This window comes from Lissotriton vulgaris, chromosome 12, assembly GCF_964263255.1.
Source record: "Lissotriton vulgaris chromosome 12, aLisVul1.2, whole genome shotgun sequence".
Taxonomy (NCBI): domain Eukaryota; kingdom Metazoa; phylum Chordata; class Amphibia; order Caudata; family Salamandridae; genus Lissotriton; species Lissotriton vulgaris.
Window position 1 is genome coordinate 739,676,413 of NC_141700.1, and position 24,066 is coordinate 739,700,478.

General features: G+C 41.9%; 1 protein-coding gene across 1 annotated transcript in view; it reads right to left on the bottom strand.

The window, feature by feature from the left end:
* Positions 1–7,641: 7,641 nt before the first annotated feature.
* LOC147678476 (vomeronasal type-2 receptor 1-like) overlaps positions 7,642–24,066 on the bottom strand; it is a 55,137-nt gene continuing 38,712 nt past the window's right edge. The window contains exons 4-7 of the mRNA XM_086945654.1: positions 15,710–15,937; positions 14,328–14,451; positions 13,335–14,230; positions 7,642–8,442 (exon numbers count right to left, since the gene is read on the bottom strand). Coding sequence (XP_086801780.1) covers positions 7,642–8,442; positions 13,335–14,230; positions 14,328–14,451; positions 15,710–15,937 — 2,049 coding nt within the window. The remainder of the gene's footprint in view (positions 8,443–13,334; positions 14,231–14,327; positions 14,452–15,709; positions 15,938–24,066) is intronic.

A 24,066-nucleotide genomic window follows, 5' to 3' on the forward strand; every position in this document is an offset into this window, starting at 1 on the left:
ATATGTGTTATAGAATTCCAATAGAAGCCCAGGTTAGATGTGCAGGACATCCAACCTTGGCTTCTATTGGGATGTATGACATTACAACGCATGCTTTTACCACGCGATTTTTACATCGCAAACCATTGCAACGCATAGCGCTTTGGGGTGCTGGATAGTGAAAAGTTTAATTTACTATTCCAACACCAGTCCCCGTGGACACTAGGGAAGGTGGTGGATAGTAAATTAAACTTATTCCCTATCCTAGAGCACCCCCCAGCGCAATGCGTTGTAATGGTTTGTGTTGTAAATACCGCGTTGTAAAGGCACTGCGTGGTAAAAGTTGCATTGTAAATGTTGTTCACCCTTCTATTGTAATTTTTTACCGCATATTAGCAAGCCAATTATCGGCGTTTTAGCAGCAGTTTAGTTGCTCCTAAAACTGCGATAATTTTAACGAGGTTCTTGATAATATGCCCCAAAGTTTCTCTTACACTCTTACCTGCCGTCTTTCTCCCATGTGGTGACGAGGATGGGATACAAACCCTGCATTATCTTTTTTTCAAATATTGTATGGTTTTCTTTTTTGGTAGCTGGCTTTTTCCGGTCTCTCATTTAGTCTCTAGTTCACTTATCTTCTGCTTTGTTGGTTCTCTTTCCCTCTCACCTATACAAGTTGTAGTACAGTAAGAGTAAGACTACGATAACACATTTTGGTACGCTACTGTCTATTGTGAAAATTGCAAGCCCAAGTACGCTAGTATTACAAATATTATTTACCATGTTTGTTTGCTGAGAAGACTTTCTTTCCCCTGTTCATGCTCTAATAATTGAGTTCACGAGAGAGTGACCATATTCATGGACCAACCCGTACCCCTGAATGGTGTGTAAAGAGATGAATGGATGAAAGGAGGGTTGGAAGAAAGGGTGGATACTGAATGGATGGATAATAGATTGTCAATTTTGTTGAAAGACTGGATGAGTGATAGTAAAGCTTGAGCATAATGGCTATGGGTGCAATAGTATGAATGAATATTTGGAATTTTTTAGATGAATAAGCAAGCCAGCTCTTCTCATGAGGAGCATGGTGCTCACCTACTTTGATTACTTAAGTAGGGTTATCAATGCTTTGGTTCAAGGTCAAGAGTATTTTTTATTCTACTCCCTTGTTAAGTGAGCCCGATGTGTCCCAACCATCAATAATCAACCACCCTCCCAACCAATGACATTTTGTCACCTATGACCAAGGTGCAGCATAGTTCAATTTGTGACTGCAGTGCTGGCTGTGCAATGTGCATCTGCTTCAGCTAATGCCGCACTTACATTGATTTCAATGCATTGCAAACTGAACACACATGGTGCGTTGTTACCCTTTGCCCACTCAGTCACCTCTCAGTACTTTACTCCTTCATTTTTTCCTAAGTTCTTCCATCCCAGCATCCTAAAAATTGGAAAATCCATTCTTTGCATGTGCCACATTTTATTTTCAAACCATGTGATATGAGGTGATTCCAGAATACATTTCATAGTTTCCCATAACTGATTGGTGTTGGTTATGGGTGTTGAGCGCCAAGATGCTCCCTGGAGCGATAGCAGCGCTATATAAGTGTGATTTTACATTACATTATATTACATTACATTTACTTTACATCTGTAGTGAATGAGCAACTTTTGTGGTCTGACACCCTATGATGACCCTCAACCACCACCATTTTTAACTGACTTTAGTGTGTTATGTTATCCTAGCCTTAATGTAGGTTGGTTCAGCATATGCGTGCTTCTCTTCTGTTCTTTAATCGTACTGTCTTTCAGTAGAATAGTCTTGCCAAGAATAGAAGGTGTGGGATGTTGAGGTTCAGTGATGTGGGTGGTGGTGCACACATGTGCTCAATGTTGGATACTGAGGGATTAATTGTATAATGTTATTTGGGTTAGGTGAATTATGACTTTTACCTATTAGCTTTGACACGGTCTAATGTCATTCTGTTTTCTAACTTTACCTTGCTTTATGGGAGTGCTGACTATTGCCTTTGACATGCTCTCATGTCATCTTGCTTTTCAATTCAATCTTGCTCTGGGCCTTTCTGTGTGCATGGCTTAACTAACTCCATTTTCATGACTGAAGCCATTTTCTGTGCCTGCACGACGCTGCAGAGGTGAAGAGGGCATCTTTTGCTTTCATCCTGTTTTTCTCACTTTACCGACTAGAGAACTGGTTCTTATCAGAGGAATGTACATGCTCTGTCTCAAAGTCATAGCAAAGGCGTGATCAACCGATGCCGTGGCCTTGGAGCAGGCTGGTGCAGGCTTTCATGAGAATGAGGGGGCAAGGCTCAGTAGGAGCTTCGTCTTACGTCTTCACTTGTACTAAAGGAGGTGTCCGGGACTTCAGCGTGGGACAGATGTGTTGCCACTAGAGCGGGGGCTTTGTGTCACTGCTGTTCTCCTTGCTCGGCAGAGAAACGGACTCCCCTCTGTGAAGTGGGGCAGGGGATCTGCATGCAGTCAGTGAGGTGTCTCTGCTACTAACTGTCTCTTGATTCTTTACCGATTCTTTCCTTTCCTTCTTATTTTCTGATTCTTACATTTATATACATATATATTTCTACATATGTTTTCCTGGTTGTGTTTAGCAATTGCCTAATTGTTAGTTGGTTGTTGGCTATAAATGGTACAAATTGGCCTACCGTGTATCATGTACTAATAAATATATATATATATATACTAGCAGCCCATCCCGACGTTGTCTGGGGATGAATGCGTGTGTGATTCATGCTGGTAGTTTGAGTGCTTTGAGGCCCCGCCTGAGCCGCGGACTAAATTTCAATCGTGAACTGGCTTTTATCGTGTGGTTCGCTGTCTACCTTGAGTCTCCGCCGGAGCCGTTGTAGCGCGAATGGCGCGCTGAGTGAATGGCACGCTTGTGCGCCCCTTTATTTTTATTTTTTGTGCAGCCCCCTCTGGCAAAGCTGACAGCCAGAAAGGAGTAAAGGTTTGTATTTGTTTCCAATTTGGTGTTTGGAGACGGCCGTGTCAGAAGTCAGCAGTACGCGAAGGTGGAGTGTGAATGTGCGCGCACATTAATTGTGAAAGCTGCGCCCCTTTTTAAAAAAAGATTTTTCCAGCCCCCTCTGACAACGCTGACGCCCACAAAGGTTGCGCCGCACTATATATGAGTAATGCCGCATGAATGTTAATGGGCGTGAATGTGGCACACCTTGGTGTTTGGAGACGGTCGTATGATAACTGAGCACAACGCCAAGGTGGAGCGTGAATGGTCGTGCACATTGCTAATGAAAGCCGCGCAACTGAAGTTCGCTGCCATTTTTTTTTTATTTGGTCCACGTCCGTCTGACATTGCTGCACGCCCATAAAGGACTAATGTGAAGTGTACTTTGACACACCCATGCCAACTTTTTATTTGTGCCATGCCCCTCTGACAACGTTGCACGCCCACAAAGGAATAATGTGAAGTGTACTTTGACACGCCCACGCCAACGCCCACAAGGGACAACTTTACCCCTAAGGTTCTTTGACCTTTGTAATGTATATGGTGGGCAGCTGTATGGCCTATGTCCATCTGCTGCAACTCCCCTTTACAATGCTGTATGGGCGTTGTGATTGGTGTTGTACTTCTTGAGCTTACCTGCCTCAAAGGTTTCAGCTCTCTCTTTATAATAGTAATATAGATATATACCAAAAATACCAATTTGCCTTTACCTTGTAGCAGGAAGTGTGGACTCTTCTTGGCCAAATATTTTGTTGTAGAAGGATGGGTGAATTCCCTTCTAGCAGGTAATTGTGCTCTAAGAAGTTGTTCTACTCCTGGCAAGTGATGTGCAAATTCTAATTATTTCACCTCCAGAATATAACAATTGGTTCCTTTTTCTTGTGGTGAGAGGTACTGTGCCTGTTGTATGTGGTTCTTCCTAGGTGAGTAATCAGTTCTGTAGCAGAGTGGATCGGCTGATTGCCTCATGCACCGCGCCTGTTGCTAGGAAGATTGTTGTTGTAGAAATCCTCTCAGCAAGAGACAAGGTATAAGTGGTATTCCTACCTTGGGTAAGTATTGTAGAGTATTGTAGAGTGTCATATTTTTGGGGTCCCGCCGGGGAATGTGACTGCATGACTTGTTGTTGGATAAAATCCGGTCATTACAACATCTATTCAGATGTATCCCTTTCAACTTCCGTCGACTAGTACAGTGACTGAATAAGCCAAAGATTATGAATAAATGATCAGCTTAGTGTCCCCTCCATTCTATATCAAAAAAGCTCTGCCCTTTCTACCTAATCACTCTACCCTACCCTGCAGTAGAGTAAGTTAAGTTTTCTTTCATTAGAGGACCCTAACATCCAGTCTTTCAAATATGGGGAGTGGGGGAGGAAGGTAGCCTACTATGCTGACGACATTTTACTTTTTACAGCCAATCTACATACAGCATTTCCAGGGGTCATCAGCCTAGCTCAGAAGTTTGGATTAGTCTCAGGCTATGAAATGAATGCTAAGAAAAAAGTATTTTTTAACTACCACAACCACATAAAGAGAAAGGTGCAAATAGTCAGCAGAACTGTGAAAATGAACCCTCAGGCACCAACAAAGCTAGTGACCAGTTTCATCATTGGGTTCTTGTTACAGGCAAGTGCATTAGTGCCATATTGTGAAAATGAGTGAATTGTAACTGGACCCCCAAGAATTTTTTTTTAATAAAGGGACAGTTCACTTTCATTAAAAACTATGTGAAAGGCGGAAAAACAAATGGTTAAGTTAATTTGAACCAAAAATGTCCTATAAAAAGAATAGATTGGTCAACATGTTTCTGCTTTCACGAGCTAATTCCGCTCAGCATTCATCAGGACCATACACCCCAGATGGTAGTCCGCGCACCCTTAAGTGCAAACTCAGAGTTGGGGTGAAAAGAGTGTTACATACAGACTCACGGAATTCCCGTGGGGAACCCCCCACTTTAAAGCCCTCTTAAAGTGGGAGGTTTTCAATCTGAAAAATACAAAACGTTATTGTAATATAACCTTGTCCTTATTGTTTCAACATATGCCCTTTGAGATGTTATAACACCAGTTCTTCAGTTCAAAGAAAAGACCAGGTGATACAGTATAATCCAACCAGTCACACCACAAAAATTAGAGCGCTCTAGTCGAGACAATCATACCCCAAACATACATACTCTTAGATCGGGACCATCGCACTCTATTAAGTATGTCTGCCCGCCACTCAATCGCATGGCTGACTATTTTATTCATATATGAAATTAATAACCTTCTGTAATTTCTCCATCACCCGTAATGGTGTATGTTTAACAGAGGTTCATAATATTCAAGTGCCCGTTTGCAAAGAAATAAACTACACCATATACAATGGAAGATACATTCAAAAAGGAATTGGAAACTCAGTAATATTATATGTCGAAATTTCAACAAGGGCTCGTGGCAGGGGGAACCTTCACGCCTGGAATCACTGTAAAAATAAATCAAACGGCTAATCATTACCGCTCGAGCATAAGAACTCGGCGTAAGAGTCCATTCAATTTAACAGTTATAGCTATATAAGAAATGGAACTTGGAGTACGATTTATCTAGAAAAGCCACCTACTTGTGTCCAGATGACAGCCCACTGTACCACCTACTGCAATCACATCCACGCCCCGAACACGATTGAAGCTCGGGACCTGGTGCGTTACAAAAGGTGTCAGCGTGACCCATGTGACTCTGAAAGTGCTCAATTTCCTAAAGAGATACACATTATTAAGAGTGTTATGGAGTGCATCTGTTCCGTGTGAGATACCGACTTCTATAAAACGAGTCAATTATTTCTCCAAAATATGAGAGTAAAAGTGAAAATAAATATAAAAACCATGCTCGATTGGAAAATTGTGTCATTATTTTTCTCACTGTCAAATTCCTACAAGGGAAGGAGGAAAAATCTTATCTTCTTCCTTCTTTTCGTTTCAATCAAAAACTTTATTGATAAAGGCCTGCGAGATATCAACCCCTTTAATGGATCAAGTGTTCCCGGCTGAAGATCTTAATCAAAACTACCTGCAAATAAATGCTTTTGTGCACCCCGCAGATAGACCCCCTATCGGTAATATAAAGAGATAGACTAATTTTTATATCTCAATTGGTCATAGTGAGACGGTGTAGGCAATTGTTAAGATACAATAATTCTCGCCTGCCCCTCATAAATATGGCCTGATGTATAATAACAATGGAGTCAAAAAGAGGGGGAGAGGGGGGCAAAAAACACAATGCTTACTACTGCTACCAGGGATTAGTCTACACAAGGCGAAAATACAGTAGTCAAAAATCAGCGTCTCCTAACCGAACCCCACGGAATACCATCCTTCAGACCTAACTCATGTGTAGAAAGGCGGTAGATCCATCGCTGTTCCTTCTCAAAGATACTACCTTCAGTGCCTTGTTTGAGCTGCTCAATGATGGTCCATTTGATGTCATTGGGGTTATGGTTTGTTTGTAAAAAATGTGCGGTTAATTTGGTAGTACTTTTGCGACACCTGATATTGCTGCGATGTTCGCAGATGCGTTGCTTAATTTTTCTAGTAGTCATGCCCACGTATTTCAAATCACAAGGGCATGTGATCAAGTAAATTACATTGCTAGAATTGCAATTTTTGTGACTCCTCTGGTGCCAAATTTTGCCTGGCTCAAGATCCAATGTCTTGGTAGTTGTAGTTAAATGACAAATGCTGCATCCCCCACAAGGGAAATGACCAGTTACTGGCGGGAGGCCCCAGGCCGTCAACACATCCTGATCCCGTCTGATATCATTCATTCTTGGGCGGGTATGAACTAAGGAGTCTTGCAGGCTCCTTTCTCGCTTATAAGAGAATAAAGGTTTTTGCTAATCATGCTTGTTACTAATTAAAATCTTCCAATGTTTCCCAATACAACGACTCACGGCATTGGAGATGTTGGTATTAGTAGTAACACACGTTAGAGGCAAATTGGGTTCAGTCTCCTTGGTATACTCTTCCAAAAGTGCTTCCCTATGTTGGTTTTTCGCCCTCTTGCAGCTCTTATTTAGAATGTTATTGGGATAACCTCTCTTTTGCAACTTGATTGTCAAATCTTTAGATTGTGTTTTAAAATCAGACAAATCACTACAGTTTCTGCGAATATGCAGATATTGGCCAAAGGGAAGATTCTCCCTAAGAGCGCGAGGGTGAAAGCTCGAAAAATGAAGAAGATTATTCTTGATGGTAGGTTTATAATAGGTTTTTGTAGATAAGTGATCCACATTCCTAGTAATGACGACATCCAGAAACACAATGGAGTCTGCATTATATTGATAAGTAAACTTAATCTGTGGATCACACGTATTCACCCAGTCAAAAAATGCAAGGTGGCTGTATTCAGGACCTTTCCAAATTAGCAACACATCATCAATGTACCTTTGCCAAAGGATAACATTGGATGTGTAAAGGTTGGTGGCAGAGAGGATGTGCGTACATTCAAAATTATAGACGTACAGACCCGCTATACTTGGGACAAAAGTACTGCCCATAGATGTCCCCGTCTTTTGTAAATAGATCTTGTCATGGTACGCAAAATAATTATGTTTTAGTGCCAAAGTAGCACATTCAATTAGAAAGGCACGGGAAGTAGTGTAATCCCAAGAAGCTCGTTACAGGACATCAGCTAGAACTTTAATAGTTGCGTCCTGCGAGATACATGTGTATAAGCTTTCTATGTCTAAGGAGACAAGAAAGCAAGGTTCCTCTGGCATCTTTATTGTTAAAAGCATAGCTAGGAGACTCTTAGTGTCTTTGATGTACGTACTTGTTGCCTGTACCAAAGGTTTTAAAAAGAAATCACAGTATTTAGATAAAGGCTCCAGCAAAGAACCAATACCCGAAACTATTGGTCGTCCGGGCGGGGGAAGCCGATTCTTATGAGTTTTTGGTAAAGTATAAAAGTACAGAATCTTGCCTTCCGAGATGGTCAAAAAGTCTGCTTCATATTTACTTATGAGGCCATCCCATTCTGCTGTCATCACTAAATCTATGATTTCATCTTTGAGGAAAGGAGAGGGATCTTCACTGAAAACCACATAATTAGTGGTGTTGTCCAAAAGTCGTCTACATTCTTGATCGTAGGCTGAGGCATCCTGAATAACAATGCCTCCCCCCTTGTCTGCACTTTTAATGACCAGGTCAGAGTTTTTCTGCAAAGATTGGATAGCCTTGAATTTATCCGCCGAATGGTTTTTATATGGTATCGGTTCCTCCAAAGTCTCCACTTCATTGAAAACTACTTGCTCGAACGCAAGTATTTCAGCAGGTACTAAGTGCGATGGGGGTGTAAAAGTTGATTTTAGCCTAAAATCTGTGTCACTGGGCAAAATCTGTCGGGTCTCTGCAGACTGAAGCTCCAAAAAAATGCTTAGTTTGAGTTTCCGAAAGAATTTGCTTAGTTCACAGTGTAACTTGAACCGATCAAGACGGGGTGTAGGTATAAACCCAAGCCCTTTTTCCAAAACTGAAATCTCAGCTGGACTCAAGGGTGTGGAAGACAAATTGGTAATCAGAGTCTCACATTGCTGGGAGCCGCCCTCTGCTCCATGGTCTTGCTCCTCGTGTTGTCGCCCACAGTCTCTGTTTGGTCCCAGTGCACCTGATTGGCACCTCTTCTCCTGCCCCTGCCCCTCCGACCTGTCCCTAAAAAAGGCTGGGGATACATGGTAGGTTGTAAAAGTGGGGGTGGGGCAAAAGGTGGATCCCAGCCCATTGTAGGTGGGAAAGGAGGTTGTTGGTACACATTGGAGTGAAAACCTCGACCTCCCTGTTGTTGATAGGTATATAACTGTTGGATATTATGATATCTTCTACCCCTTCCTCTTCCTCGTTGTCTATTGCCTATGCTGCCAGAACTAGAACCACTAGAATTGGTATCGTCTGATGCATCAGAGTTGTAGTTTGTACGATCTGGTGGGGTATACTCTCTATTAGCATAAGGATAAACCTTTGCATAAGACCACCTTTTCAGATTTTTTTGAAACTTTTGTACTTTTGATTGTGCTAAATTGTCTTTGTATTCATGGAGCTCTTTATTGAACTCGTCAGGGGTCCAGACGTACTTGGGGGCTTACCTTGCCCAACAGCCAGGTCCCACGCAGCTCCAGCGCTCCCCTCCGCCGCCGCACACACAGACCAGCAGCCGCAGTGCGAGGGGGGCATTGCTTTGAAAAACTACACTACCCAGACGCCCTAGCGGCGGGACACGCCGCCGGACGGGAAGCCCGCGCCAGGAGGCGCTTGAAAAGGGACACCGGGAGCGGGGAGCAGGGGGGTCCAGACGTACTTGGGGGCTTACCTTGCCCAACAGCCAGGTCCCACGCAGCTCCAGCGCTCCCCTCCGCCGCCGCACACACAGACCAGCAGCCGCAGTGCGAGGGGGCATTGCTTTGAAAAACTACACTACCCAGACGCCCTAGCGGCGGGACACGCCGCCGGACGGGAAGCCCGCGCCAGGAGGCGCTTGAAAAGGGACACCAGGAGCGGGGAGCAGGGGGGTCCAGACGTACTTGGGGGCTTACCTTGCCCAACAGCCAGGTCCCACGCAGCTCCAGCGCTCCCCTCCGCCGCCGCACACACAGACCAGCAGCCGCAGTGCGAGGGGGGCATTGCTTTGAAAAACTACACTACCCAGACGCCCTAGCGGCGGGACACGCCGCCGGACGGGAAGCCCGCGCCAGGAGGCGCTTGAAAAGGGACACCAGCACCCGCGTCGCGGGACCGCGCGCGGATCGGCGCCGGGCGAAGGCCGGGCAAAGGGCGGGCCCTCTGTGGCCCTCGGAGGCACAAGGAGGACGGGACGGGCCACCACTCTTGGCCCCATCATATGATAAGGTACAGCCACTTACTCATCTTCTCAATCCCTACCGTTTTAACTATCTACATTGGTTCCCGGGATCCTGTCTTCCACCTACTATGTCCATCTGGGAAGAGCTGAACGCACTGTGCGGCACAAACTATATCCCGGATGCTTCTACCCCCCCCATTGTGACCAGAGTCACTGACCAAACAATCACTCCCCAGGCTTCCCCTCTTATTACCCTCTCTCCATCCAATAACTGCAGCCCCTTTTTACCTGGCCCCAACCCAGCCTCATCAACGTTGGATAAAGCTGGGACCCGACCAAATGACTTTGTATCCCCCCTACAATTGACTCTTTTGGCCCAAATCGAGCGACTATTATACACTGCTCTATCTCCATTGATCGCTAAAATCAATGACTTGGGGGATAGGCTGTCCAGGATCGAAAAATCTGCAATAAGGTCAAATCCAATTCCTGGAAATGCTGTTATCCCCGCTAACATCCAGGAAAGGTGTATCAAAAATGCTCCTAGGATACCTCAAACCAGTGACTCCCCTGTTATACCATCCACTCTATCTGGTCGTAGTGATACTCTGAATCCTGAACATGCCCCACATAGAGTTCCTATTAACCCAGTAGAAAGAGGGCATCGCATTGATCTACCCCCTGAAGCCGCCCCATATGTCACCGTTCTTTCTGGGGTCCCGGCACTCAGCCCAGGCACACGTGAATCACACCAGGACCTACTGAATAAAGCCATTTATTGGCTCAATAACAATAGACCATTACCACCCGCGCTAGATGGTGGGATACTGAGTGTCAGAAGGGTGGGGTGGCTTGGTCATCTGCCCAAAAATGTTTCGGGGGACTTGATTTTAATCAAATTCAAACGTAGGAACATTACCCCCTTTTTGCGATTTACCCAGCCCAAACTCGGAGATGGTTCCATCCGTATTTGGGACCTGTATGACTTTTACCCTGGTTCCCGAGTACCAAATCACTATAACACTGGATGAAAAAGGGGGATTCTGTGTATCTGGGGTTACTGACTCGCTTTGAATCTTTGATTTGTTAAACTATTTTAGTTGGGTTAAATGTATTCCCTTTTAATTATGCAATGTTATGCTGAGTTATTTTTGTATTTATGTATTTGTTTTTGTTGCTTTTATGGTTTTACTCTCAAAAGCCGAATAAAGCTTATTTTGACTTTTGACTTTGAACTCGTCAAGTTTCTTCTTGTAACCAGTTATGGTGGTTTTGATATGATTTGCTGTGGCCTGGATTTCTATTTGTACGGCTTCCGAAAGGCGAAGTGCTTTTTTAATAATCAAGATTGCCCAGTCACGCGTACATTGCCAGGCAATCTGTGCCCATTCTTTCCTGAACACGCTATCTTCCAAGAAATCAGTGGGGCATTAGTCAGTAAGAGACCTTTGGGAGCAGTATTATTTGATAGATATTCCTTGAGCACGGTGCCATGTAAAATGGCTCGAATCCGACTTTTCTGTTCGCACAATTTGTCCCACTCTGTAGTTTGTGAAATTGCTTGGGAGACAAGTGCTCAGCAAAAATGGAAGGATCGTTTAAAATGGCATCAGCCTCCTCTTTGGAATAGGAGAGGCCTAAATCTTCCATGGTGTAGGTGTTGACGGAGCACTTAATTATCTATAAAAGAACTCTTGCAGCTGTACACTGCCAAACATATCTAAACAACAAGAGAGAGAAAGGGCCAGACTGCTACTCTTGCACCCCTTAGGTCAAATATATCAAAGAACAAAAGAGTAACAAAATAAACTGGCAGTTTAGATAAAAGGATTTTTTAACTACCACAACCACATAGAGCGAAAGGTGCAATTATTCAGCAGAACTGTGAAAATGAACCCTCAGCCGCCAAGTTAGTGTCCAGTTTTATCATAGGGTTCTTGTTAGAGGCAAGTGCATTAGTGCCATATTGTGAAAATGAGTGAATTTAAAAGAAAATGTAACTGTACCCCCAAGAAGATTTTTTAATAAAGGGACAGTTCACTTTCATTAAAAACGATGTGAAAGGCAGACAAACAAATGGTTAAGTTAATTTGAACCAAAAATGTCCTATAAAAAGAATAGAATGGTCAGCATGTTTCTACTTTCACAAGCTAATTCCGCTCAGCATTCATCAGGACCATACACCCCAGCTAGTAGTCCACGCACCCTAAAGCGTAAACTCAGAGTTGGGGTGAAAAGAGTGTTACAGACAGACTCACGGAATCAACGCAAAAAATATTGGCAATGCAATTTAAAGGGCAGTGAGCATTGGAAGGAATATTGTTCCCCAAGGATCTCAGAATACTCTAAAATTCCTGTTCATTGCATGCTGCTACTTTACACAGAAGTGCTTTGCATTGGTGTCTTATGAATAGATTGTTTCAAAAAGTTGCTTACTAATGTGGTTGTGCATTCTTAAAGGAGACCTTTCTTCCTAACCTGGGTTGCATGATGATGTTTTAAAAAGTTGGCATGAAAGAGGTGATGGAGCGCAAACGCTATCAAGGATTACAATGTGTACCTATGAATACAGATATGTCTTTATGCCTCATACAATCTTCATTTTTAAAAATACATGCCATCTTTATTTTTGAAATTTAATATATATGAATCTTTCTTAATTGTTGTCCACAAGGTTAAGGGGCACATTCCTTGAGGCTCATTATTCTTTTCCCCATACACAAAGGAGTCAGCTTTGGGGCGGAAGGATAGTCCAGTGGCTTAGTTCTCAAGTTCAGGTATTGTCTATTAGAGAAGCTCCAGGTTCTAGACGTAGACAACGCTATGTGCCAAAGGAACAATATAGACAATGCGAAGCATTGCTGAGGTTTTGCATTTCCAGGAAAGTAAAAAATCCATTGATAGTCACAAAAGTCTCATGAAAACTCCACAGTACAAGAACAGAAAATGTAGAAACCTACTCCTCCACCACTGAGTTCTTCCTAGCAAGCAAGCCCACCATGCAAACTCCTTGACATACGAACAGTGTATCAATGTTGTTTGGGTCAGGAAATCAACACCCTCACACTGGAACACTTGCTTACTAATCAGCAGGTTAATGTAAAACTTGAAAAATAGGTGACGTCCAGGAAGATTAGAATTTGGATTTAGGGCCGGTTACTCCATATTACCGCCAAAATATAAATCCCATAATATCCTATGGGATTTATATTTCAGTGGATGGGATGTCGGTCACCGTTTCGATAGAGTATCCCATCCACTGAAATCTAAATCAGGCCCTTAGGGTCTGCCCACAGAATGAGCGAGAAGTCCTAGATTCAATTTAATGGGAACTAATATTTCAATATATCAAACAAATGGTCGATTAGTCTATAGGTTGACTGAAAATTTTTATTACAAACAAGGTACTATATGAACAAACTGCAATATTTATTACAGAGGGTAGAAATGTAGTGCATGATGTCAAACAAGGGATTTATTCTCCTATAGCACCTTCACCTGACATTTGTGGCCTACTTTTCTGCCCATCAGATGCTGCTTCGAGTTACATTCTGGTCTTAAAAGTATGATGTAACACTTGGGAAAAAATATGCATGAGACTAACGCTAGTGTTGAAGAAAGAATTGCAAAAATCTCCATGGCCACCATATATTTTCCCTTAGTGCTGAAGTAAGCTGGAACAAATGAGAGCCAAACGCTGAGGAAGGCAAGCATGCTGAAGGTGATGAATTGTGCTTCGTTGAAGCTGTCAGGAAGTTGTCTCGACAAAAAGGCCACCACAAAACTGGTACTGGCCAGAAGCCCAAGGTATCCCAACATGCACCAGAAAGCAATCGCCGATCCTTCATTGCATTCTACTATAATTTTTCCTGGTTGAGCGATGACATTGTAGTCTGAGAAAGGGGGTGACAGAATCAGCCACAAAGCACACAGAAGAGCCTGAATGACTGTGCAGGCACCAATGACTGTATACGAAAGCTGTGGCCCAATCCATTGTGCCACGTTTATGTTGGGTTTGGTAGAATTGAAGGCGATGACCACTAAGATTGTTTTGGCCAAGATGCAGGAAACACAAAGAGCAAAATTGATACCAAAAGAAACTTGACGGAGGAGGCATTTCTCTGGAGTGGGGTAGCCAATGAAAGCCAATGAGCAGAGAAAGCATAACGAGAGGGAAAGAAGTAAGAGGTAGCTCAAAGAGCGGTTGTTGGCCTTGACAATGGGGGTGTTTCTGTAATTGATAAAGAGTGCCAAAATCACAAAAGGGATAATTGAGAAAAAAATGCAAATTGTTGTCAAGATTACTCCTAAAGGTTCTGAATAGGAGAGGAATTCAATCTTCTTAGGAGTACAGAAGTCCCTTTTCATATTCGGCCACAAATTCCAAGGGCATGTGGAACATTCATCGGAGTCTGAAAAAAGAAACAGTAGATTATTTTAAATAATGGTATATGTCAGATTTTGTAAAAACCAGCATACCCAATGCTGCTGTTATTCAACACTACCCACCAGTCTGATTGGAAATCTCCCCTTGTGGACAAGGGGCACAAAGAAAGCAGCAGATAGGCTCTCCTTCTTTAGCCACTTTCCTGTATCCAGTGGGACAGCTGGGACTGCACACAGAGGCTGGGACCTTTCATAAAAAACAAACATTTCAAAGTTATTCAGACTTTGAAAACATATTTTTTATGAAATACATGAAGAGCATTTTGAACCCATTAGAAACACAGTTTGTTTTCTGTGTTAATGTCTTAAAAAAGGATCTTTTTGCTGCCCTTAAATTTCAATCACCACCTAATAGCATCTACTTTATTGTGCGTAGTGAGTCCCTAGTCAATTTGGTCATCCTCTACCACAACAGCATTTACTGCACTGTTATTAGTGCCTTCCATGGTGAGATGAAACTGCATGGTCAAACCAATAAGTCGCCAGTAGCTTAAGAAGAAGGAATAGAAAAATAAATAAATGACAGGTTGAAAGCTTAGATTAATCCAAGCTACTGGTATTAATCTCATCTGCATTCACATTCATCATTTTCTGATCACTCTGCCACTACAGACAGAACCCAAACCTTAAAAAATCACCTATAATTCTGTTCAATAGGAACAGACTTTCCAGAGGTTCTAGGCCTCTTCACTTACAATGGGGAATGCAGGCAAAAGCAGACTGTTTTTGTGCCTTGTTGGGTCTTGCCAGTAAGATAGAGGTGGCCCAATGGGAAAATAAGCAGGGGATGCATGCCTGCACATACTTGTGAACTCAGGTCACCTCATTAGTAAATACATAACAAATTGAGGGGAGGAATGAAACAATTAATCTCTGACACTCCTAATTACCATGGCGGTGCTGTGCCATAGTTCTGAATCCACACAGTTGGTTGTGCTCTCATCATTCAGAAGGGATTTGGAATAGTAAATATGGGTGGACTGTCCTTTTGGGGGCTGATTTGCATATGGTTGGCCTGTGCAATTGTACAAACAAGCTAAAAGATTATGAACTAAATACACAGCCCAGAGAGAATATCTTTCTTTCAGATTAGCTGAAAAATTCTTCTGATCATATGTTTGGATATTTAAGAAGATTCAGATTGCCTGAAGCCACAAGGACTATCTGATGTTCAAATGTAAAGCTGATGCTCCCAGTAACTTAACTACCAGGTCAAACTTCTTTGAAAAGAAAATTGTACATAGAAAATGGTAAAAATAGGGCTTTCCCGTGGCTCCTGCTCAAATGACATGCCAGTTTCCCTGAGAAGAGAATCCCCCTTAAGCTTTTTTTTTTAAGTACACTTCTTCTTTGTATCATGTTAGCTTCCCAATTTCTGCAACTCACATCCACATGATCCCCTTGATCTGTATAATGAAAATGTACCTGAGTGTGGCATTTCTCACCTGTCGGACTCCAGCTGCCCACTGGATGGCAGTGACATTGATGAAAAGGCTTTTTTCTTGAGAGGCACTAGAGTCATAGCTTCCAACCTTCACATACTTGAGAGTGCCCATGGCGCTGGGTTGCCAGTTTACAATATCATACAGGGCCGGGATGTTACCGTTCTTATCAAAAAATATCTCATCTCCCATTTTATTATGAAAATGAACATTCTTGACATAATGGAGAAGCTAAAAAAAGAGAACAATTGTGTGAATGTCTATTAAATTGTGAGACATACGGTTATTAATATTTGATAGCCGGAATGAGAATTGCTTTAGGTGGGGGATGAATTGCACAAGACCTAAGTACATGTTTCCTGCAAATATTTAGAGAATTTCAATTGGCTTCAGTCTGATGTCAGCAACACACTATTAAATATATTGCATTAAAATTATTCACTTCTTTATAAAATGTTATCCCTTTATGCCTTGGGGTGCTTTAAACAAAGTCTAGATGGCTGATCACTTCATGAAGACTATTTGTCCCCTGTTATGAAGTAGTCATTTTGAACTGGTAAAAAGATGGATAGATTGCTTTCTGGTGAATTTTTAAAGAAAAAGAAATCAATTTGTCAACAATATAGAGTACATGTACACTACAGATACAGTGATGTTACTCCCATCTGTACCGAGAATTATGTTAATGTCTTACAATTATTGTAACTGTGCTTTAATCCTAAAATAAAAAAGACTTAGTAATATATGCAAGAGCTTATAAATGACTGCATAATTTTCATGGCAAACTTGGACTTAAGAGTAAAAAGCTCCAAAATGTATATTATGATAACTGGGTCTAAACCAAAGACAAAACCCACTTTTTTGCAGAAGGGCAAAAGTTGACTGAAACTCCAATGTTTTGTTACTTGGGGATACTTCTTGATAACAACAACTTGTGGACCCCAATGATAGTCAGCAGATGTGCACAAATTGAGAAGGCTATAAATGGGTTATGCTTATTTAGAAAGAAATTAGGTTTCAAAGTGAAGAAGGAACTTCTTAATATAAACAGGAGCAAGGTAGTTGCTGTGGCCTCATACGGTGCAAGGGTATAGGGAATTGCCATTACACAAAATTTGCAAAAAGATAAAGACTCGTTGTTAACCCCTTGACTGCGGCGCAAATTCCGCTTCTGTGCTGGGCAAAAAATAAGTGGGCGGGGTTCGGGTGGCCCCCCGGTCTTCCTTCGCACATGCCCATGCAGGGGGTTAAAGTCCATTCTTTCTCTTGCCCCCAGCACGTCTAACTACGTAGCTCATGCGGAACTGGGTATGCCATTTATTTCTGACAGATTTGAGATAGCCCCTATAATGCTCTGGCACTCAATCTAGGCACATGAGGACACAGGCCTAAATAAACTGATACTTAGTGACACCATGAAGCTAAATTACACCCTGAAAATTCCTTGACTGGGATATATCAAATCCGCATGTGAGCTGATAAGTCTACCAAAACTCTTCCTCAATCCTGAAACCAGCAAATTGATCAGGAAAGATAAGCTGAACTAACGTTTTCGGTTTAAGCCAATAGTAAAGAGAGAACTGGCACAGGCTATAAAACTATCTGTATAATTTTATAAAACTCTGGTTCTTCAAGAGGGCTTGAAAACATATTTAACAGTGGTTTGTAATGATCAACAGAGATTCATGTTAACCCGATTTAGGGTAAATAAGCTCCTGTTGATGGGGTTTCCAGACAATTTACATTTTATGTCTGAACTATCATTATTTCTGTGTGACAATATGTCCTCAATTACTAATTTGCACATTATATCATCATCATAAACTCTTTATTCGGCTGTGGGTGGCCATAAAAGAACACATCATTTCATAATAATAAAATACAGTACAAGAATCCAATATATATGCCATGAACAAGGGAACGACTGTAAGCGTAACACGCATCAGTAACACAATTAATGAGTAGGTTTCAAAAATATTCACTGTAGAGAAAATAAGGAAGATAAAAAATCATTTTCCAGTTACATTTTGTGTCTGAACTGCGGAAGAAAAATATTTATAAACCATTAAACAAGTGTATTCATCATTTAAAAGCTGAAGATGACACAGGGCAGCCCGACATTTTCTAATATCTAGAAATTTTAACAATGGTTTTAGAAAGGCAAGTCTTTCCTTAATATACAGATTACAAAAAAACATAAAGTGCAATGTGCTCTGTGCTGATTCTGAATCACAGGGGCATAAATCCAAATGGGCATCAGATCATACATCTTTGGAATATGAAACCAACAGATGGGAGATTCCAAACCTGAACCTAATAAGATAATACAATTTGGTGTGACTAAGATGAAGGGATAAATAAGACTACATACCTGGAGAACAGACTAGAAGTGAATGGTCTACAACCCTTTTCTTTGTTGTTTCCCTTTTCAACTTTGCCCTTGATATTTTGGCAATGTTCCCTGGATTGTCGAAACAATCCAACAATCACAGTGTCCAGTTGCGCCCTGACATAGGAGAACCATGGGATTTTACTTACCCATTCCAATTTTAAGCAGTATGTGATGATGGCGCGATTTAAGACTGCGGTTTCTTTTCCCAAATGTTATGCCACAACAACAAAGGAGCCAAATGTATATGAAAGGACAGCGGAATCCCCTGAGTTCGCAATGGCAGATAGTAGCAGTGGTGTATTTAGGGATGCTCAGTAATCGTTTCATAAACCTATTCTCGGCTCTCTGCAGGCGTTCAACTTTGCAAGAGCCCCAAACTCCAGCACCATACAGGGTGACAGCGCACGTACGTGCTTTATAAATTTCAGTCATTACCTTAATAGGTCGAGAGCCTAGTTTTTTTGTATACCTGAAAATTGCCTCTAAGCTTTGATTAAAGCCCCTAATCCTAGCCTCCAACAGGTGGGACCAGGTGTTATTTGAATAAAAAAGAATTCCCAGGTAGGAAAAAGTGGGCACATAAAGCAATTTCTCATTATTTATAAAAAATGTCTTTAACATTGCGGGGGATTTACCCACCACCATGATATGGGATTTAGCTACGTTTGTCTTCAGGCCAAGGTCATCAAGGCTAAGGTGCATTTACCTATGACTAGGTGCAGGTTGAGGCACTGTTTGACGGTGCCCAAACCTCTCCTGAAACCATATTGGATATCATTATAATATTTTGTAAATTTTATGTAATACCGAGGAAGAGATATATTTTATGGATTTTTAAAACTTAAAAGTTTAGACAATGTAGACCAGCTCTTTTATTCTCAATACAATTACAAACCCCGCTTTTATGCTATTTGTGGCAATTTTTGAAGATCAGAAAAAGTTTGCGGGGTGCTACAATGTCGGAAAATTCAATGTAAAGATTAAATCTGGCCGATATAATGTATTTTATATATTTATAATATACATGAATTATGTTTACATTGGTTTGAAAAACTGTTTTTACTGCGTACTGTACTTTTATGTTACTGAAAAGTAACAAGTAAAGCTAATTGACTGCCGGACCTAGTAATACAGATGCAAATTAAATGTACAGTTTCACCAAAGCCTTTATGATGCCCCTCATCCATGTTCATAATATATTCTCACATTTTTCACAGCATGAGGGCCTTCAGACCTTGTTCCAATTTGTCATACTATGATTGACCAGTGCAACTAAACTGCTACAGCTCCATCTAATCTTTTGCACCATATTTCACCACCTTTTCTGCTTTTTGCTATGAATTGTTTATTATTTATTTGGTAAATGGCATCGCAAATTAGATGATGTTGTTTTATTGTATGTACTTTATAGATTACAAATCCAACTAAGCATATGAGTGATATTTTTTGAGTAAGTATTGTTTTTCTGTTGGTGTTCTCAACCTGATGAAATGGCCATTGGCGGTTGAAAAAGCATGCAAGTATGTGCAAAATAAACATTTGGGGCCCGATGTAGGTGGCAAATACCGGTCGGAAACGGCCAAATTCGTCCGTTTCCGACCAGTATTTGGCATCTTGAGATGTAGGGGGCCAGATTTTACAGAATCTGTAAATTTACCGAATCGGTAAATTTACAGAATCTGTAAAATACCGAATCAGTATTTTTACCGATTCGGTAATTCCCAGATGTAGGTGGGACTCTTCTGAGACCCAAAGGCCCTACAAATTCGGTATTTTACCACCCAATCCAATTGGGTGTTAAAATACCGAATTCAGGTGTGCATACACATGTGTGCATGCACACCTAGCCATGTGACAGACAGACATGCCCTTAGGGCATGTCTGTGTGCCACATGGCGCACATGCCTATTTTTGGGGTGCCAGAGGGTGTCAAAGTGACACCCCCTGCACCCTTGCAAAATTCGGTATTTACTGATTCTGTAATTACAGAATCGGTATTGCCCATTGATTCCTATGGGCTTTAAGGCCCATAGGAATCAATGGGCAATACCGATTCAGTATTTACAGATTCGGTAAATACCGAATCTTAACGATTTGGTATTTACAGAATCTGTAATACCTACATCTCCTCCCTTCATATTTACTGACTCTTAAATACCGAATCGGTAAAATTCGGTATTTAAGAGTCGGTAAATATGAACTACCTACATCTGGCCCTTCGTCCTTAGTTTGAAATTACTACTTTGATAGTTGTGATGGCATCTATGAGATACCTCGTGGGACTATGTGAAGCCTGAAATACTTACTTACACATTTACATATTTGTTAGAAAGTTAGATTTTATTGTCTCTTTTACTGTGTTTTGATGAGATTTCTTTTTTTTTTTAAACTTTTTATTCAAAGATTTTACAACATTTATTCCCCTTAATCCCCCCCCCCCTGCACAGGACAGAAGAAAAACAAAGAATACAGTCCATTTTCAACCTTTTAGGACATTTCTGTATCTCAGGTTTCAATGCTTTGGCCTAACATAATATAAAGGGTAAACAAGAGCATCAATCAAAGCAATCAGAACAGCAGGCAAAAAAACCCCCCAAAAAAACGTGAATGAGGATCAAATAAACATAAACATATCCCCATAGATACAGCGTGTTTAATATTCCTAATTTACGTTAGAGACCCGCCTAGCATCCCTACGGCGGTTCTATGTTTCCCGCCACCCTATTCTTCCAATCTGTTATTGGTTTCCATATTTGAAGACCAAGGGCTCTGCCCTTCTTCCCTTTCCTTGCATATAATGCTTTTTCCATGTTATATATATACAAAAGCCTAGCCAACAATTGCTGCATAATAGGGGGAAGCTTATCTCGCCATGCCGAAGCTATGCATAAACGGAATACTGCCATGGCTACAAACACAAAGTTCTCCAACTGTGATTGCTCTCCAGTCCCATCCAATCCCATCAATATTACTTCGTGTGACATCGTTAACTTACAATTCAGCGATCTGTCTAGAAACCCTTCAATTTCTTTTATCAGGGGGAGCACGTTGGGACATTCACTAAACATATGCACTATATCTCCCTCCTGGCTATCGCATCTTGGGCATGTTATCCCTTGTGTGCCCCCCACTGTGCAATTCTGGCAGGGGTGTAGTATAGCTTATACAGGTCTTATAGTGTTGGGCTTGCAATGATGAAGAGCGGAGCACCTCCTGTCCCTAATGCAATGATTTCTCAAAAATCCCCTCTGTAGTCCCTAACGTATCCATCCATTTTGCTTCAAATTTACCAATTCTCCCTTTCCTTAACACTGCCCACAGAAATTCCCACGCCACGCGGTCGAAGGCCTTTTCGGCGTCTAATAACATAGCTGCTATTGGTTTCGCCTTCACCCCTTGTACATCAAATAGCGTGATCATCTTTCTAACATGAAGTGTAGTTCCTCCTTGTGGAATAAATCCATGCTGGTTAATGCTTACTAGTTGTACTATTACCCTAGCGAGTCTGTTCGCTAATGCTTTAGAAAAGATTCTTACATCAGCATTAATCAGTGTAATAGGGCGGTATGACCCGGGCTCTGCAGCAGGTTTCCCTTTTTTACGGATTATAACAATGTCTGCCCCTGCCCAACTGGCTGGTATAGAATGCCCTATCTGTGCCTCTCTAAGTGTCCTGACTAGATCTGAGATGATTGATGCATAAAATACTTTATAAAATTCCCCGGGTATCAGGTCCGGTCCGGCAGCTTTGCCAGAAGGCAGGCTGAGCATAGCTTCCTTTATTTCTTCTACCTCTAAACACATCTCGAGAGAGTCCTTATCTGTATCCTGTAGAACGTTACTTGGAAGTTCTTGCAGATACCTATGAATATCGGCAGGATCCCTATCCTGCTCCTCCTCATAAAGCTTGCTATAAAACTCCCTAAAGAGCTCGAGGATACCTTCCCTATCTGAAACCATGTTGCCCCCACTATCTCTTATCTCCTTAATTTCGCCTTTTGCCAACCTCTGCCTCGTGAGTGCTGCAAGTGTCCGCCCTACCCTTTCGCTATGTTCGTAGGATTGCTCTCTCTTATCATTATATATCTTAGCTGATTTTACTGCTATGTTCTCCTCTGCATCCGCTTTAGCCACCATGACCTCCATTAAGTATTGTTCCAGCTCCAGCCCCTCTGCAATAGCCTGTTCAAGTCTCTGCTCTGCGTTCATCAGGTCGCTGTTTGCCTGATCTACCTTGGCTTTCTCCTTTTTCTGCTTAGCTAGGCTAAAGCTCAATGTTTCACCTCGCACCCCAGCTTTAAATGTATCCCAATCATTTCCTGGATTAGTGCTCCCTCTGTTGATATCCCAGAAGCCCTTTATCCAAGCGTGCATGTGTGTAATATAGTCTGTATCCGTCAAGAGTTCTCTTTCAAATGTCCATGATTTAGCCTGTCTTTTAAGCCCACTACCCATTATTGTCAGTAATAGTGGGTTATGGTCAGACAAAATACGGGGTAGCCTTGCTATCGTAAGGGCATTTAAAGGTAACCCGGAGGTGAAAAAGTAATCCAGGCGGACGCACTTCCTATGGGGGACCGAGTAGTAGGTAAAGCCGTCCTCGCCCGCTTTAAGCTCTTCCCAGACATCCATCAAGGCGTTGTTACTGGCCATACTTAGGATTGCTCTGCACACCCTCTTTTTCCTCCCTTGATATACGCCCCTAGTGCTCAGTCCCAAACCTGATGCCCCATCGCTGTTAAAATCTCCTACGAGGATCACTCTTGGTGCCCAGGTAGCCAGTTTTATATCAAGACACTCGAATATTTCAGGGTCACCCTCTGTTGACCGATAAACGGACGCGAGTGTAACCCAGTCCTCTCCAATCAAGCACTCAATCAGGGCCCACCTACCCCAGGGATCTTCTAGTTTCTTCCTGGTACTAATATTAAATAGTTTAGTTAGAATGGCTACCCCCCTGACCTTTGCCCCCTGTTTTGAATATGCAAGCACATGCAGCCCCAGTTGTTCTAACAAAAAAGGCTTATTGTCTTCTATATGGGTCTCTTGTAAACATATACATTCTGCCTGAGTGTTTTTCATTAATAGGGCTACTTTTTGTCTTTTCAGCCTATCATTCAACCCACATACATTCATTGTTAGCACCTTAACTTTTGAGCTCATCCTAAGTCTTTATTATTTCTGAACCTCTTGACCCAAAGAGATTTTTTTTCCTTTTTCACCCTCTGTACCACCCTCTGTACCACCCTTACTGCCAATGCCTTTATCTTTGCCTTTAAGTTTTCGACTGATTTATTTGCCAAAATTAACTCTTTAAACGTGAATGTAGCCCTTGTTTCCCTTACATGTATCCTGAGTTCCTTTTGGATAGTTTCATCGTTTTGATGTGACCTGGTTCTTTTCCCTGTATTCTGTCCTGTCCTGTGCCCCTTCCCCCTCCCTCCCCCCCCACGCCCCCCATACAGGCAAATAGGTAAATTCTGACCTAAGTATGACTGCCTCCTAGCCCCTAGAGTGTCGCTCCCCCCTTTCTCCCTTAATGCCAGAGTTCCAATAACCAACTTAAACAACCAAACCCCACAAACCACCATGCATGTATCAGGTACCCCAATATGTTGAGCCTTGTGTCTAACCGGTAAGTTAAATCTGTCTTATCTCCGACTACATATCAATAATACCCCATTCATTCACCCAGGCGAACAACCTGACGCTAACGCTAAAGCTAGTGATAATACACTGCCTGGTGAAATTAATCATTTAGACATTTAATCATTTAATCATTTAGTAGCAAGTGTCCCAGCCTCCTCACAATTTTTCTTTTCCTTTAACTCCGTCAAATAACCCTGTGCTTTAATTTCAGAGAAAAACATTCTAGTCCGTCCGTTCAGTATAACTTTCAGCCTGGCTGGAAACAAGAGATAAGCTTCACAACCTATCTTCTGAATGGGATCGATTAACTGCCTTAGCC